Consider the following 14,252-nt stretch of genomic DNA (forward strand, 5'->3'; position numbering starts at 1 on the left):
TGAATTGTGCTGCTATAAACATTTGGGTGCAGGTGTCTTTCTTATACAGTATCATTTGATCTTTTGGGTAGATGCCCAGTAATGGGATTGCTGGATCGAATGGTACTTCTACTTGTATCTCTTTAAGATATCTCCATATTGCTTTCCACAGACTTCAGGGATTTCTTGAAGCAACAACAATAATATCAATATACAAAAAGTAACAGTAACAATTATAGCTCACAATTATTGAACACTTGACTAGGTAGCAGGCACCATACCAAACCGTTGGTATGCATGGTCTCATTTAATCTTCCTAGACTGTAGGTCGCAACTCATTATTGGGTTGTAATATCAGTTTAGTGGGACCTGACCAACATTATAGAAAAAAATAGAATAGAATAAGAGATATCAGGGTCAACTCCATGTAGAAGGATTAAAAATTGTTTTGCAAAACTTGTGTCTGTTATATGTGGGGTGTGTGTATAAGACAGTGTCAGGAAACAATGTAAAATATAATTTTTACTGTGGGTCATGGTGGAAAATGTTTGATAGCCATGGAGGTGGGTAGTGTTTTGATTCTTCTTTTTCAGCTGAGGAAACTGAGACTCTAATCAGTTGAATAACTTACCCAAGGTCACACAGCTAGTGTGTGACCAAGTCAGGACTTGCATCCTGGCTGACTGCCAAAAGTCCACGGATATCAGCCATCTGCACAGCTCCGCTGCCTCCTTCAGGCCATTGCCAGGTCATTTTGCAAAACTGCATTGGGCCCCCACTTCCTGTGGGAGAGCCAGGGATCAGGGGGTCAGGCGCTGCCCTCTGGAACAGGTAGGACAGTTGAGGTCAGTAGAAAGTGTAGAGGAATAGCAGGTATCAGCTTTGGCATGATGAAGATTAGCCCAAATTATCTTTCTGAATTGATGAAAAGAACCAAGAAGAGGCCTGGGGAATGCACGTGGTGGACTGCAGGGCCCCGTGTCCTTGTGCCCTCCCTGTGGCCCTTATGGCATGCCTTTCGAGGTAGGGGTCCAGAGCATGCTTCTGGGGAGATTCTCTGACATGCATATTTTGTTAGGGGCCTCCAAAAAGGCTCTTGGATAGGTTTGCCTTGATTGAGAAAAACCAAAATGACTAAAATAGGAGGGTGGGGGCCGGGGTGGAGGGAGTAGTGATACATTCACATTCCTGAAGCATTTGTGGGCAGAGTTCCTTTACTTAAGGAGATCTCCTCCTACATTTGCTTTTTTGTTTACATCTCAGTCATTTGAAATATTTGCCAGAGAGACCCTTAGTTAGGGGCTGAAAAAGAGGGAGCAGGAGTAGGTACAGCCCCTACAGGGCTTCAGTCCTTTTGTAGTAAGAAGAAGCGAGGAATGCTTCTACCGGCTTCCTTACACACAGCCTCACTCAGCGTTTCCCCGCTGCGCCAGTGAGTGAGCCAGGCGCCCCCGAAAGCCCGTGCCAGGATGGTCAGTGGGACACAAGTAAGAGGAGATGCAGTGAGGTCTGCCCAGGGCCTACGGCTCCCACACTGGCTGCCAGTGGGATCACTGGGCAGCCTTAAACGATGCTGATGCCTTGGTCCCAGGTGCATGCTGGGCAGAGGGAGCTTTTAAGGCTCTCTGGGGATCCTAGTGTGCAGCCCAGGGTGAGCACCTCTTTCCTAATCAGCAGGAGTAGGTGTCGCGAGACCTGGGTGGTCCTTCCTTTGCTGTGAGCTTGTCCTTAACCTCCCTGAGCATTATTTTCTGACCTTAAAATTAGCACACGTCCTACTAAGGGAATTGGTTCTTTGCAGCCCTAAAGTTGTATAATTCCCTGGGAATTCTTCTTCTCTCTTTCTCTCTCTCTCCCTCTCTCTCTCTCTGTATGTATGTGTGTGTGTGTGTGTGTGTGTGTGTGTGTGTATTGTCAATAAAGGCACTTTATCAGTAATGTCTCTCAAACCCTCCTTTCTTTGTTGGCTTTTTTTAAAAAAACAAACACTCATATTGCACATACTATGTTCCAGCTTTTTTTGTAGGTGAACTCATTTAATCTTCCTAAAAATCACGTGAGGTCCAGTTCTCAAGATTTCCTTCATCATACTTTTTCTAGTCTGTCCCTGGTCTTGAGTGAACAAGACTATTTATGTGAGATCTTGTGGAACTGAATTAGAGGCAACAGTTTGGCTGTTGAATTGTGTTTCTTATATCTCACCCACCTCTAAATCTGCTATGCTTGAGATCAAGGAGGAAATGCGTCTTCAGTGACAATAGTACATGGGTATTCCCTTTGAGCAAATGTAATATGTGAACACATGTTTATAAACCACATGTAAAGAGTGATCAGTTGCTTTAGAGCTACTCAAGAGACAAGCCCATCAAATACGACATTGAAGTAGAGGAGGGTAGGAGTCATTTGGGGGACCTCTACCACCCACGCCTTTCTCTCAATGTCCTCTGGAGGGCTGTGAGCCACAGCCTAGACCAAGGGTGCTGAAGAGCGCCCAAAGCAGCCCAGGCTGGTGCCCTCGGGAATTCAACTGGGGGCTGCTCTCCCCAGACTCTGCAGCTGGTGGGTGTGGGACCCCCTCAGCCTTTTAGACAGGAACCGAGCCAGGAGGGGAGACTAGGATCTCTTATGCCCATTAGGCACTGAACTCCTTGTGGCTCTAACTTCCCCTGAGAAGAACCTGGTATATGAGTGGGACACATACAGCCTCATCAACCCCACAAAGTATCCAAATCAGTGAATACACATCCGAGATACGCAGCCACATGGCAAGATATCTTCTTTCGGTTTTGTAACTTGTCACCGGTGTTCCTGAAAGTAAGTGGTCTCCAGGAAACTGAGGCCAGCTTCAAAGAAAGCCCTAGGCTCCTGTCCTTCCCTTCTGCTAGTTTTTTCCAAGTCCAAGTGTCCTAAACAGCAGAACCCTCCTGGCTCATTTATTATGCAGTTAGGTTTACAGAAATGTGTCTCCTGTAATTCTGTAGGAGCACACACCAGCTGCTGTGTAACATGAGGATACTTACACTTTAATGGTAAAGTATACTGCTTCTCTGCACAGTGTTGTTCAAACATGGGGTCATGAGAAAGCCTTGGGGGGTCTGGAACCAGGGCTGTAGAAAGCTTTTTAATGATTCAATTCAAGAAACTTTTTCAGATAAAGTTCATTTTTTTATTACAAAATAATTTTTTAAAAGTAACACATCCACATCTTTGCAATTCTGAATTGTGCTGCTATAAACATTCGAGTGTAGATGTCTTTTTTATAGAATGTCTTTTGTTCCTTTGGGTAGATGCCCAGCAATGGGATTGCTGTATCAAATAGTAGTTCTACTTGTAGCTCTTTAAGGTATCTCCATATTGCTTTCCACAGAAGTTGTACTAGTTTTCAGTCCCACCAGCAGTGCATGAGTGTTCCTATCTCTCCGCATCCACACCAACGTTTATTGTTTTGGGACTTTTTGATGAAGGCCATTCTCACTGGAGATAAGTGATAGCTCATGGTGGTTTTGATTTGCATTTCCCTGATAATTAGAGATGTTGAGCATTTTTTCATATATTTTTTGGCCATTATTCTAGCTTCTTTTGAAAAGTTTCTGTTCTTGTCCTTTGCCCACTTTTTGATAGGGCTGTTTGATTTTTTTCAAGTGCCCATCAACACATGAGTGGATTAATAAAATGTGGTATATGTATACCATGGAGTACTATTCAGCTTTAAGAAACAATGGTGATCTAGCACCTCTTGTATTTTCCTGGATAGAGCTGGAACCCATTCTACTAAGTGAAGTATCCCAAGAATGGAAAAATAAGCACCACATGTACTCACCAGCAAATTGGTTTCACTGATCAACACCTAAGTGCACACATAAGAATAACATTTATTGGGTGTTGGGCAGGTGGGAGGGGGGAGGAGGGGATGGGTATACACACACATAATGAGTGTGATGCACACCACCTGGGGGATGGACAAGCTTGAAGCTCTGACTCGGGGGGGCAGGGAGGGCAAGGGCAACACACATAACCTAAACATCTGTACCCCCATAATATGCTGAAATTAAAAAAAAAAAGGTAGCACATCTTCTTTGTGCAGTTTGAAAACTACAATTTTTTAAAAGAAAGGAATAAAAATTCCTCCCCATCCTACTATCAAAAGGTAGCCTGTGATAACATTTTGGTGTGTTTCCAATATTTGTTTATATGATATTGTATAGATAGTATTAAATTCCATCATTTTCACTTAATGGCGTATGACCAACATCTCTGTTCTTACAAATCCTTCACTAGCATGGTCTTAATGGTTCCAAATTAGTTCATCATCTGACTTTGTAATAACTTATTTAACCATTTCCTTATTGAGCATTTAGGTTGTTTTTCATTTTCTCTTACATAAATAATGAACAGCTTTGTAAAACAGTCTTTATCTACATTTCTAAATTTATTCTTAGGACATGCCAAGTCACCATTTTAAAGGCTCTCCATATATATCGCCAAATTGCTTTCCAGAGACCTTGTACCAATTTATATTCCCACAAGCTGATTGTATATGTGCCCTTTTCATTGTATTCTTGCAAGCGCTGTTATAATCTTTTAAAGATTACAATCTACAATCTGTACTAATTTGATAAGTGAAAAGTAATGTCACATTTAAATTGGTAATTCTTAGTGTATATCATCCTGTCTTAGTCTCTGAAGGAAATTTGGTCACGAAATAGTTTTACTTCAGGGGAGAAAACTTATTTCCTGCAAGTTCACACCATTGCCGTAGATCCGAGTTTGAAAGAAATGTTTATTGAGGGCTTACTGGGTGCCAATCTCTGAGATAGATGCTAAGATTACAGAGATGACCTCACCATGTCTGTCTGCAAGGGTCTTAGGACCAGGCGGGATTAAGTCATCAGTAGATAGAGGGTGAGATAAGGTGAGACAAGGTGATCACACTTACGGGATCCCAGGAGAAGTGAACACTCTGAGCAGGCTGTGTGTGTGTGTGTGTGTGTGTGTGTGTGTGTGTGTGGTGGGGGGTGGGGGGTGGGGTGCAGTGTGTGCTGAAGACTTGCTTGATATAAACTGAATCCAATTGTAGAAAGAATGCCTTGGTCTTTCTTTATGGAGAGAGTGATTAAATTTTGGAATAGAACATTAAGGAATATTCATTTGCTTGAATATCTCAAGAATAGAAAAACAACTTTTGGTTTAAGATAGCTTAACTTTGTGGCATAATGGGAAATATATATGTTTGTCTGTGGTTCTTGGCACAGCTCCTAAGCCCTTGGAATTTCGTGAGTGATTAGTGTCAGAGGAATATCTTTTTTATTCATAACAAGCCCCTTCCAATTATAACAGAGTTTATGCTAATGTGGCGACCCGTCTCAGGGAAGGAGGATGTCCCTAGACAGCTTTAAAATGGGAACTGGTCCTCAGAAAGACTAAGCCAAGATTAGAGGGCTGGGATGGTCAGCCCCACCCACCCCCTGATCTCTGGGGAAGAGAGAGGGGCTGGAGGTTGAATCCCGTCGCCAATGACCAATGATTTAATCAATCATTCCTATGAAATGAAACCTCCATAAAACCCCCTAAAAAATGTGATTTGGAGAGTTTCCCAGTTGGTGAACACATCGAGGTGTTGGGATGGTAAGGTACCCAGAGAGGGCATGGAATTCAAGGACCTTTCACCACCATATGTAACCTTGTGCACCTCTTCCTTTTGGCTGCTCCTGAGTTTTATCCTTTATAGTAAACCAGCAACAGCAAAACACTGTCCTGAGCTCTGGGAGTCATTCCAGCAAATTGTCGTATGTGAGGAGGGGGCTGTGGGAACCTCTGATTTATAGGCGGTTGGTGAGAAGTGTGGGTGGTCTGGACTTGATTGGCCTCTGAAATGGGGGCAGTCTTGGGGGACTGAGCCATTAACTCGTGCGGTCTGCGATAAGTTCTGATAGCCTTATAATCGGATTAAATTGTTGGACACACAGCTGATGTTGGAGTGTAACAGAGGGAATAGCCTAAAAAAAGGATAAAAATGTTTTGTCTTTTTAAAGCCTCCCCCACTCTTTTAGAAATTAAAACCTACATCCCTGCCTCAGGCCAGTGCTTATTATAACCCACATACATGCTGGAGAATGAGAAAAAGTGGCTGTTGGACGAAATCTTAAATTATTATACTGTCTGACAACTAGAATTTTTGGTCAGAGGTCAGGTCAATGGGACAGGATCGCTTATGTACAATCTTAAAAGCCTGGAATAAAGTCAATGGCACAAGAGAGACTTCGACTGGCAGCTGGCGGGCTAGTCGAGACCCTTTGTCTCCGGCCCAGGCAAGCGCCCGCAGGATGGTCCTGGCCGCCGCTCCGGCTCCCCCCGTCCGCCTTTCGGTCTTGCTCTCAGATGCCTCGTCCTTCCGTGGTTAGCTGGTGTTTGGGAACGAGCTTTGGCCTCCATGCTCGCCTGATGTGCTCTCTCTCTCTGTACGTACATGTGTGTGTGTGTATATCCATATATATATAAAATATCCGTACGTATATATCCGTATATTCTCTCCATGTGGACGCCTGTTCCCTCGCGGTATGTGGATACAGCCATGGACGTGCGCACACACGCACATTCGTATGTTTGAATGCACAGACACAGCGAGGCAGAAACTCCTACGCTAGTTCTATTTTAAGTTTCATACACTTAACTTTTACTTGGCAAATGCCTACGTGGATTCTTGTGAAGGTCTCAAGTCGACAGACACCCTTATCAGTGCCATCCTATGGTTCCACCACTCTCTCGCCCTTATTTCACTTCTTTCTCTGGGTGCTGCTTGTGATGGAAAATCATATAGTCTTAATTTAGTACTTACAAGATGTGTAAGGAGTATTTCCACAAAGCCGAGCCCATTATGTATAGTACTGCCCCCTTCTCCTGTGGTTTTCTCTTCCTTTCCTTACCTCCTCCATCAGAAAACGCTGTGGTTTTTATACCTTCACTCTAAATCAATGTCACCGGGGCCTGGATTTTGTCAGAATGCAGACAGGCTGCTCACCAGCAGGGGGCGCACTAAACCTTTCGGGCTCTTCGTGTTTAGAGAAAACTGGAATCTTGCTGGATAATGTATTTCACAAGTTGTGTATGTCTAGTAGAATATGATGGAAAACTTAATTTCATACAATATTAATTTAAGTTCATTTTTTCAATAATTTAAAACTTGTTATTTTCCTCTAATAAGTGTAATTAGCATAGCATTTTTTACTGCAAATAATGCTTTACACCAAAATGCTGACAATGATCAGATTAGGATGAGTGGCTTCATTATACGTAATATTAATATTTTGGGAAGTAATTAGACCTGGCATTTGGAGGTGCTGTGGACAATTCTTAGGAATCCAGAGAATTTGCTATTCTAAACTGGGTCCTGTGGTTATCTAAGCGTGAGAGCAGATGACATCAATCTGTCTCATTGAGCTAGGAAATCTAACTGAACTTTTCAGACTTCCCTGCTTTCTATTAGAACCACGTTGCAAAATTTCCACTGATATGTGGCTTTGAAAGCTTAAATTTATCAGGACTTGTAAAAAGAAATTGGATGGAAGATACTTGGAGAGCCATGGATCGTGCCACCAAAGAGCTGGCAGACTGGCTCCCATTCCTGTGGTTGCAGTGCCCTTATGTGGCGAAATGCATCCAGCCTTTTTGGCTGAGGTCAGGCCAGGACTCCCCATCACCTAGACTTCCCCAAAAGGGAGCTCAGTCACACTGCATCGGAGGTCATATTCTGCCAGAAGTTTAGCCACATGCTATGGTTGCCTCGGAAGTTGTTTTACTAAGTCTTGGCTAGGAGATGTAGATTCTATTCATTACACAATGTGTGTCCCTGAAACATCCCCTTCACCCAGGAAGGTTCACTGAAAGATCAACTCACAATTAAGACAGATTGATAAGATAAAGATTTATTTACCATGCTCATGGGGAGAATCACACAGTGATTACTCCATATCCCAATGGGTCCAGAAATTTATATACCCTCCTTTTAGAGGCGAGGGGAGATGAGGAATATAGATAATTCTGTTTAGGGGTAATAAATGGTTGCTAGGGCAGATGAATAGATACTTGGGAGAGTGAATGGATGGGGGAAACAGATTAACTTATAAATTAACCTGAGAGACAGTTACTATGTTTAAAATGATTTGGGCTAGGTCTGGTTGTTTCTTGATCTTCTTTCCTTAATATATTGAGATAACAGGGAAGGAAACGGAAGTCAGTTGTTCTTTTTGATGAGTCTGCTTGGTTTATGCAGATAGAGGGAAAGCCTCTTCCAAGGCCTGTTTATCTCTAAGAGCCTTTAATTCAAAATACTAGTTATACCAAGGAGGCATATTTTGGGGCGAAAATTCTTGAGCTCCTTCAAGGGCATGCACAGAGGCCTCTTAACTTCAGTCTGTAGCTATGGTCATACCCAGTAGGAGATTTCTCAGTTTTGAAGGCCCAGTTAGGTACTGGGGAACCTTTTGTGCATTTGCTAAATCACCCATATAGGCCCTGGGTGGGTGGGTGGCGGGGAGTTAGTTTACCGCTGAAAGAGGGCCAGAGCGTGACTTGGACATCAGCAGCAGACAGGGAAACATTTTGGTGTTAGTTCCTACTCCTGCCCTGCTCGGCCTCCTGCAGAAAGAGATTTCAGTCCTGCCCAAGTGAAGCAACCAGGTGAGCAGGAATAGATTTCCTCATTTCCTGACTCAGAGACTGATTTCTTACCAAATCTGTTAGACTTACGGTCTCCAAAACCCTTACCCCGGTTGAGATTAGGAAACTATTTTCCAAGAGACATTCTTTGCATCTGATTATAGATACTTCTGTTGACTTCTGGGGCCTGTAAGTATGTGCTTCCCCCCAACAGAGGGAATGGCCTGAAAAAGGGTAAAAATGTTTTCTGTCTCTTTAAAACTTAGCCCACTCTTTTGGGGAATGAAAACCTGCATCCCTGCCTCAGGCTAGTGGTTAGGAGGGGCAGGGGAGGGTCCTTTGTTCTTTGTACCCCAAGAGATGGCTTAATGGAATTGGGGGTCGAGGGGGAGGTCCGGGAGTATTGAATGTATGATTCATAACTGACTTCCCTTGGGCGATGTCCCGCTCATCAAAGAACGTTCAGATTTTAACTTGGCTTCTGTTGTAACTTAACTGAAAGGAAGGAGTGGTCTTGTCTTGTAAGCTATACATTTCTCATTGTCTATCAACAAATTGGTTTTCTAGTAGATGTATTATTCTCATGCCAAACTGTGTCCTATGGAAGGTCTGTTCTCACAGTGCTCACAGAATCAGGGTTTTAAGACTGTGGGTTGAGAGGTGGACCCGAACTCATCAACACGCTGCCTCCATTTGAGTCCTTTTAGGAGATATTTCTTGGTGTCTTCTTGTGCTGCTTTCTTTTGCTAGTTTCATAGTTAGTACCGGCCAAAGAACAAACTGACTTAAAGAGTTATGAAGCCTTAATTTAAAAGATAACTTTCCCTTTTCTCTTAGGATACCTGGGATGAACTTCTAATTGGTAGTGCAGAGATGAAAAAGATAATGGCTTGTCCCAGGTAAGGATTCTTGCTGCACTCGACCTCTGGGCTGTGGCGCACCTTGGTTCTTAACCATTGCCTAACCCTTAGTTATTGCATGACAGGTGCATTTTGACCACCGTGGACCCAGATACTGGAGTCATAGACAGGAAGGAGCCACTGGAAACCTTGAAGAGGTAGAATACCAATGTGTCCAGTGTATTTTTAATATTATCTCCACCCAGACTGCCTGTGGTTAGGTGCTAGGTATGCCTTAAGGTGGACATGGCCTTTCTATCCAGAGCAACTTCCACTGTGCCTTCTCATTGTTTGTGTCTATCAGTTAATGTAAGTGAGTACTTGTTGCTTCTTCTTTTTTTCTGGATGGATCCTCCAGTACTTTTGATAAATTTTTAATTGTATAATACTATATTTTGAAATTTTAATATCTCTTGTATCAATTTTTGGTATTTGTGCATTTATTTCAAATTAAGACCTTAAATACTTTATTTAACTGTTTATTGCAATTCAAATTCCTTTATCAGAATCTATATCAAGGAATATGAAAATGATTGAAATTGCATAATGAAATATTAGAAAAAATGAATATAATGGGTTGTCAGAGAGGAGGTTATTTCATGAAACCTTAGATTTTCAATTCTGTTTTGTTTTTTGATTAAGATGCAGTGAAGTTAATTTTTTTTCTTTAGACAGGTCATTGGAAAAAATTAACTTTTTCAATAGTCCAGACCCACCTGCCAACTGTATCTCTGTCTTAATTTTTGTTTGCCAAGGAACCCTCAGCTTTGGATTTATACACTTGGAGGAGGTTGAAAGAATAGTGCTTAAATGCATTAAACAGAAGGTTTGGAGACTTCAGGGACGTTCCATTTTGCGATTCATGAGCATTTGTTTCAATGAGTTGTGAAGTTGAAAGTACCCATGGAGACAAAGTACTTCTTTTATACTTACACAGATACATGTTTTCTTTTTGTCCCTAAACTGAAGCCGTAGAAAAATTGTTTAGATTCTCAGAATACTTCTAGAGAAACTAGGATTATTTGCAGTTGGACTAATTGTCCACAGACTTTTGTCAACATTATACAAAAGGCTTGCTATTTATTTATAAATAACCTGGAATGAAAACTTGAATTCTATTGAGAGCACTTAGATTGTTTTTTGTGCTCCATAATGAATTTTTGTACCTGATGGTGAATTTTTGCTTGTTCCAGCTACCGCCTGTGTGATCCTTCTGAGAAGCCATTATACAAGTCATCCCCACTTTTTGGGATCTATTATTCAGTGGAAAAAATTGGAAACCTGAGAGTTGGTGACCCCGTGTATCGGATGGTGTAGTGATGGATCCGCTACAGTGATATGGTAAATCGTCAGCTTTGCTTCTGGATTACAGTGTCTTGAAGCCATTGCCACCTTTCCTTGTGTTAAGATGTTTTCTGTGTTATGCTGCTTTAATTCTTGGGAGAATGAGCAGTTTTGTATTCTGACCTTTGGAGTTGGACAATGCCCCTTATTTCTATTCCCCTCAGTGATCCGTGTGCTACCACCAAGCCTTCTCCACCCCTCTTCCCCATTCAGCTACAAAATGCTGGTGGAAGAGCCCCAGCAAAAAGATAGTTATGTGTTCCCAGCCCATTAAGGAATAAAGCAATGAAGGTGAGCGATTATCAAGGGTTATACATTTATTTATTTTTATGTCTTGGATAGAAAAGTGAAGGAGAAATATTTAAATTATTCAAAATCAATTTGGAAAAGTGTTTAAATCAATGTTTTAAAATTTTATTTATTTTTTTTTTTTTATTTTTTCGAGACAGGGTCTCACTTTTTTGCCCAGGCATGAGTGCAGTGGCATGATCATGGCTCACTGCAACCTCGAATTCCTGGGCTCAAGTGATCCTCCTGCTTCAGCATCCCGAGGAGGTAGGACTAGAGATGTGCACCACCATGCCCAACTAATTTCTCTATTTTTTGTAGAGACAGTCTCACTCTTGCTCAGGTTGGTCTCCAACTTCTGGCCTCAAGTGATCCTCCCACCTCAGCCTCCCAAAGTACTAGGATTACAAGTGTGAGGCACTTCACCTAGCCTAAATCCAATGATTTTTATCAAATGTATTTTTTAAGGGTAATTCTGGTTTTAAAAAATCAGCACATTAAGGTGACGAGATCCTAAATCATCATTTAGAAAATAATGTTCTCACATTTATTTCATTGGGCCAGATAAAATCCTGACTCCTGGAGGCAAAAGCCTAAACCCCAAATTAAAGGAATGAGAAAGTCAGAAGACCTCAAGTTGCAGTTTTTAAGCAACTTCTCTCATAAAATCTATGAATCCGTTCTTACAGTCATCTCATCTCTAAAACTCCTGACTGTCCTTCCCTCTAATTCTGGCCTGAGCTTGCACTTATAGTCACCTGTTCTTGCAGCCTGGACACCCACAGCCCAACTATCCATAAGGACAATGTAGGATAGTGGCTCAGACAGTCCGATCTAGCATCAGATAGACTTGCGTTTGTAATCCCAGCATCTTCCTAACCTGGTTGAGTTGTTTAACCTCTCTAAATCTCAGTACCCTGCAAAGTGGTAATAATGGTAATACCAAAACAACCAATAAAAGTTATTTTGAGTATTAATTTATATAAAGTTGAAGCATCACAGCAGAAACATTGAAAGTGCTCAATACACATTAGCCATAATGTTTATTGTCATCACTGCATCATGGCTCAGTCTTAGGTGCCAGAGTGGATATAAAAATGAGACAGGCTTTGCCTTTGAGGTGGACAAAAAAGAAATAAACTTCCATTGGCTACTATGATGACTAGGTATTTACATAACCACAACCTTACTTCATCAGTTCTAAGATGCCTATTTTAACATCTCTGAAATCAGACTGCTTCTTTTAATATTCAGGATGCCTTTTAAAAAAATATTAGTGGTGTATAAAATAATGGTGCTTCTTATGATTGATGTTTCTTGGATTTGATGAGATACAGTAAGTACTAGAGAGAAAATTTTGAAGCTCCTAAGTGCCTGCTATTTCTAAAAGCCCTGGGAGAGGGGAGATCCAAGCCTGAACCATTAGCTTGAGTGAAACTGATCCTGTGTCCTGTTGTTTCAGCCACAATTGACTGGGCCCAGATCCGCGCTTGAGCCCAGGGCTTTCATGTGCTGTCTGCATTTGAGGGGGGCCAGTGGCCTTTGAGATACCTTAACAATTAGGGGTTCTCCTTATCACTTGGTCGCAAAGCTACCCAGTGAGATCCTGTTTTGCAGTGGATAGAGGCAGGGAGCATCTGTGGTTCCCTCAGACTCAGACAATTTCCAGTTGTCTCCCAGAAGGCCTTGTGTATTAAAGAACCTAAGAATTGTTATGTCTTCTTGTTGAACTGTACCCTTCACCATTATATAGTGACTCTCTTTGTCTTTCATTACTTTTGTTGATTTAAAGACTAAGTTATCTGAAATCAAAACTGCCACGCCAGCCTTCTTTTGGCTTCTGCTTGCTTGGAATATTGATTTCCACCCCTTTACCTTGAATCTAAACACATCCTTGCTGGTTAGATGTGTTTCCTGAAGACAGCAGATACTTGACTTCTATTTTTTTATCCATTTGGCCAGCCTATGTCTCTTGAGTGGAGAGTTCAAGCCATTCACATTTATTGAGAGAACTGATAGGTGGGGAAAATTTCTGTTCATCCTGTTGGGTTGAACTTTGTTGCTTTGTTTTCTCTCTTGAGCCATTATGGAGCTGGCCTTTGATCTTTAGCTTTTGAGTGGTTTTACATTCCTGAGTGTTTATTGTGTTGATCCGCGTGCAATTCTGTTTTGAGTATTTCTTGGAGGGCTGGTCTTGTCTTGGTGAATTCCCTCAATCTTTGCTTATCTGAGAGTGTCTTTATTTCTCCTTCATATACAAAACTTAGTTTTGCAGGGTACAAGATTCTAGGCTGGGCATTATTCTGTTTCAGAAGAGTGAGAATGGGACTCCAGTCTCTTCTTGCTTGTAAGGTTTCAGGCGAGAAGGCTGGCATTATTCAGATGGGCTTTCCTTTGTATGTTACTTGTTTCTTTCACCTTACAGCTCATAGGAGGGCCTCTTTGGTGATTATTTTGGTCAGTCTGATGACTGCATGTCGTGGTGTCTTCCTGTTTGCATTGAATCTCCCAGGGGTCCTTTGAGCTTCTTGTACCTGGATATCTAGGTTTTTAGCAAGGCTTAGGAAGTTTTCCTTTATTATATCTTCGAATAGCTTATCCAACCCTTGCGTGTTTTCTTCTTCACTTTCAGGTATGTCCATAACTCTCAAGTTGGGTTTCTTCACATAATACTACATTTCTTGTAGGCTTTGCTCTTTTGTCTTATTTCTCTGCTCTATCTCTGTGACTGACTTATTTAATTGGAAGGTGTTATCTTCAATCCCTGAGATTCTTGTTTGATCTATCCTGTTCTTGAGGCTTCCCACTGTGTTTTGTAGTTCCTTGAATAAATTCTTCATTTCCAGGAGTTCAGTTTGATTTTTCTTTAATATATCAATTTCTTGAGTGAATTTTTCTTCCAAGTCCTGGATGTGTGTGTGTGTGTGTGTGTGTGTGTGTGTGTGTGTGTGTGGTTTCTTTGTGTTAGGTGTCCATTTTCTTTTGCATATCATTGAATTTTCTTACAATCCATGTTCAAAATTCTTCTGCCATTTCAGTGTTCTGATTTTGGTTGGTATGCATTGACAGCGAGCCAGTGTTCCCTTT

General features: G+C 41.7%; 1 protein-coding gene across 1 annotated transcript in view; it reads left to right on the forward strand.

Moving 5' to 3' along the window:
* The window catches only part of MARC2 (mitochondrial amidoxime reducing component 2), a 45,891-nt gene that overhangs the window by 27,751 nt on the left and 3,888 nt on the right, over positions 1-14,252 (forward strand). Inside the window, exons 5-7 of the mRNA XM_012662193.1 lie at positions 9,472-9,533; positions 9,620-9,691; positions 10,727-10,874. Coding sequence (XP_012517647.1) covers positions 9,472-9,533; positions 9,620-9,691; positions 10,727-10,850 — 258 coding nt within the window. The 3' untranslated portion in view covers positions 10,851-10,874. The remainder of the gene's footprint in view (positions 1-9,471; positions 9,534-9,619; positions 9,692-10,726; positions 10,875-14,252) is intronic.

This window comes from Propithecus coquereli, unplaced genomic scaffold, assembly GCF_000956105.1.
Source record: "Propithecus coquereli isolate 6110/MARCELLA unplaced genomic scaffold, Pcoq_1.0 Scaffold756, whole genome shotgun sequence".
Taxonomy (NCBI): Eukaryota; Metazoa; Chordata; class Mammalia; order Primates; family Indriidae; genus Propithecus; species Propithecus coquereli.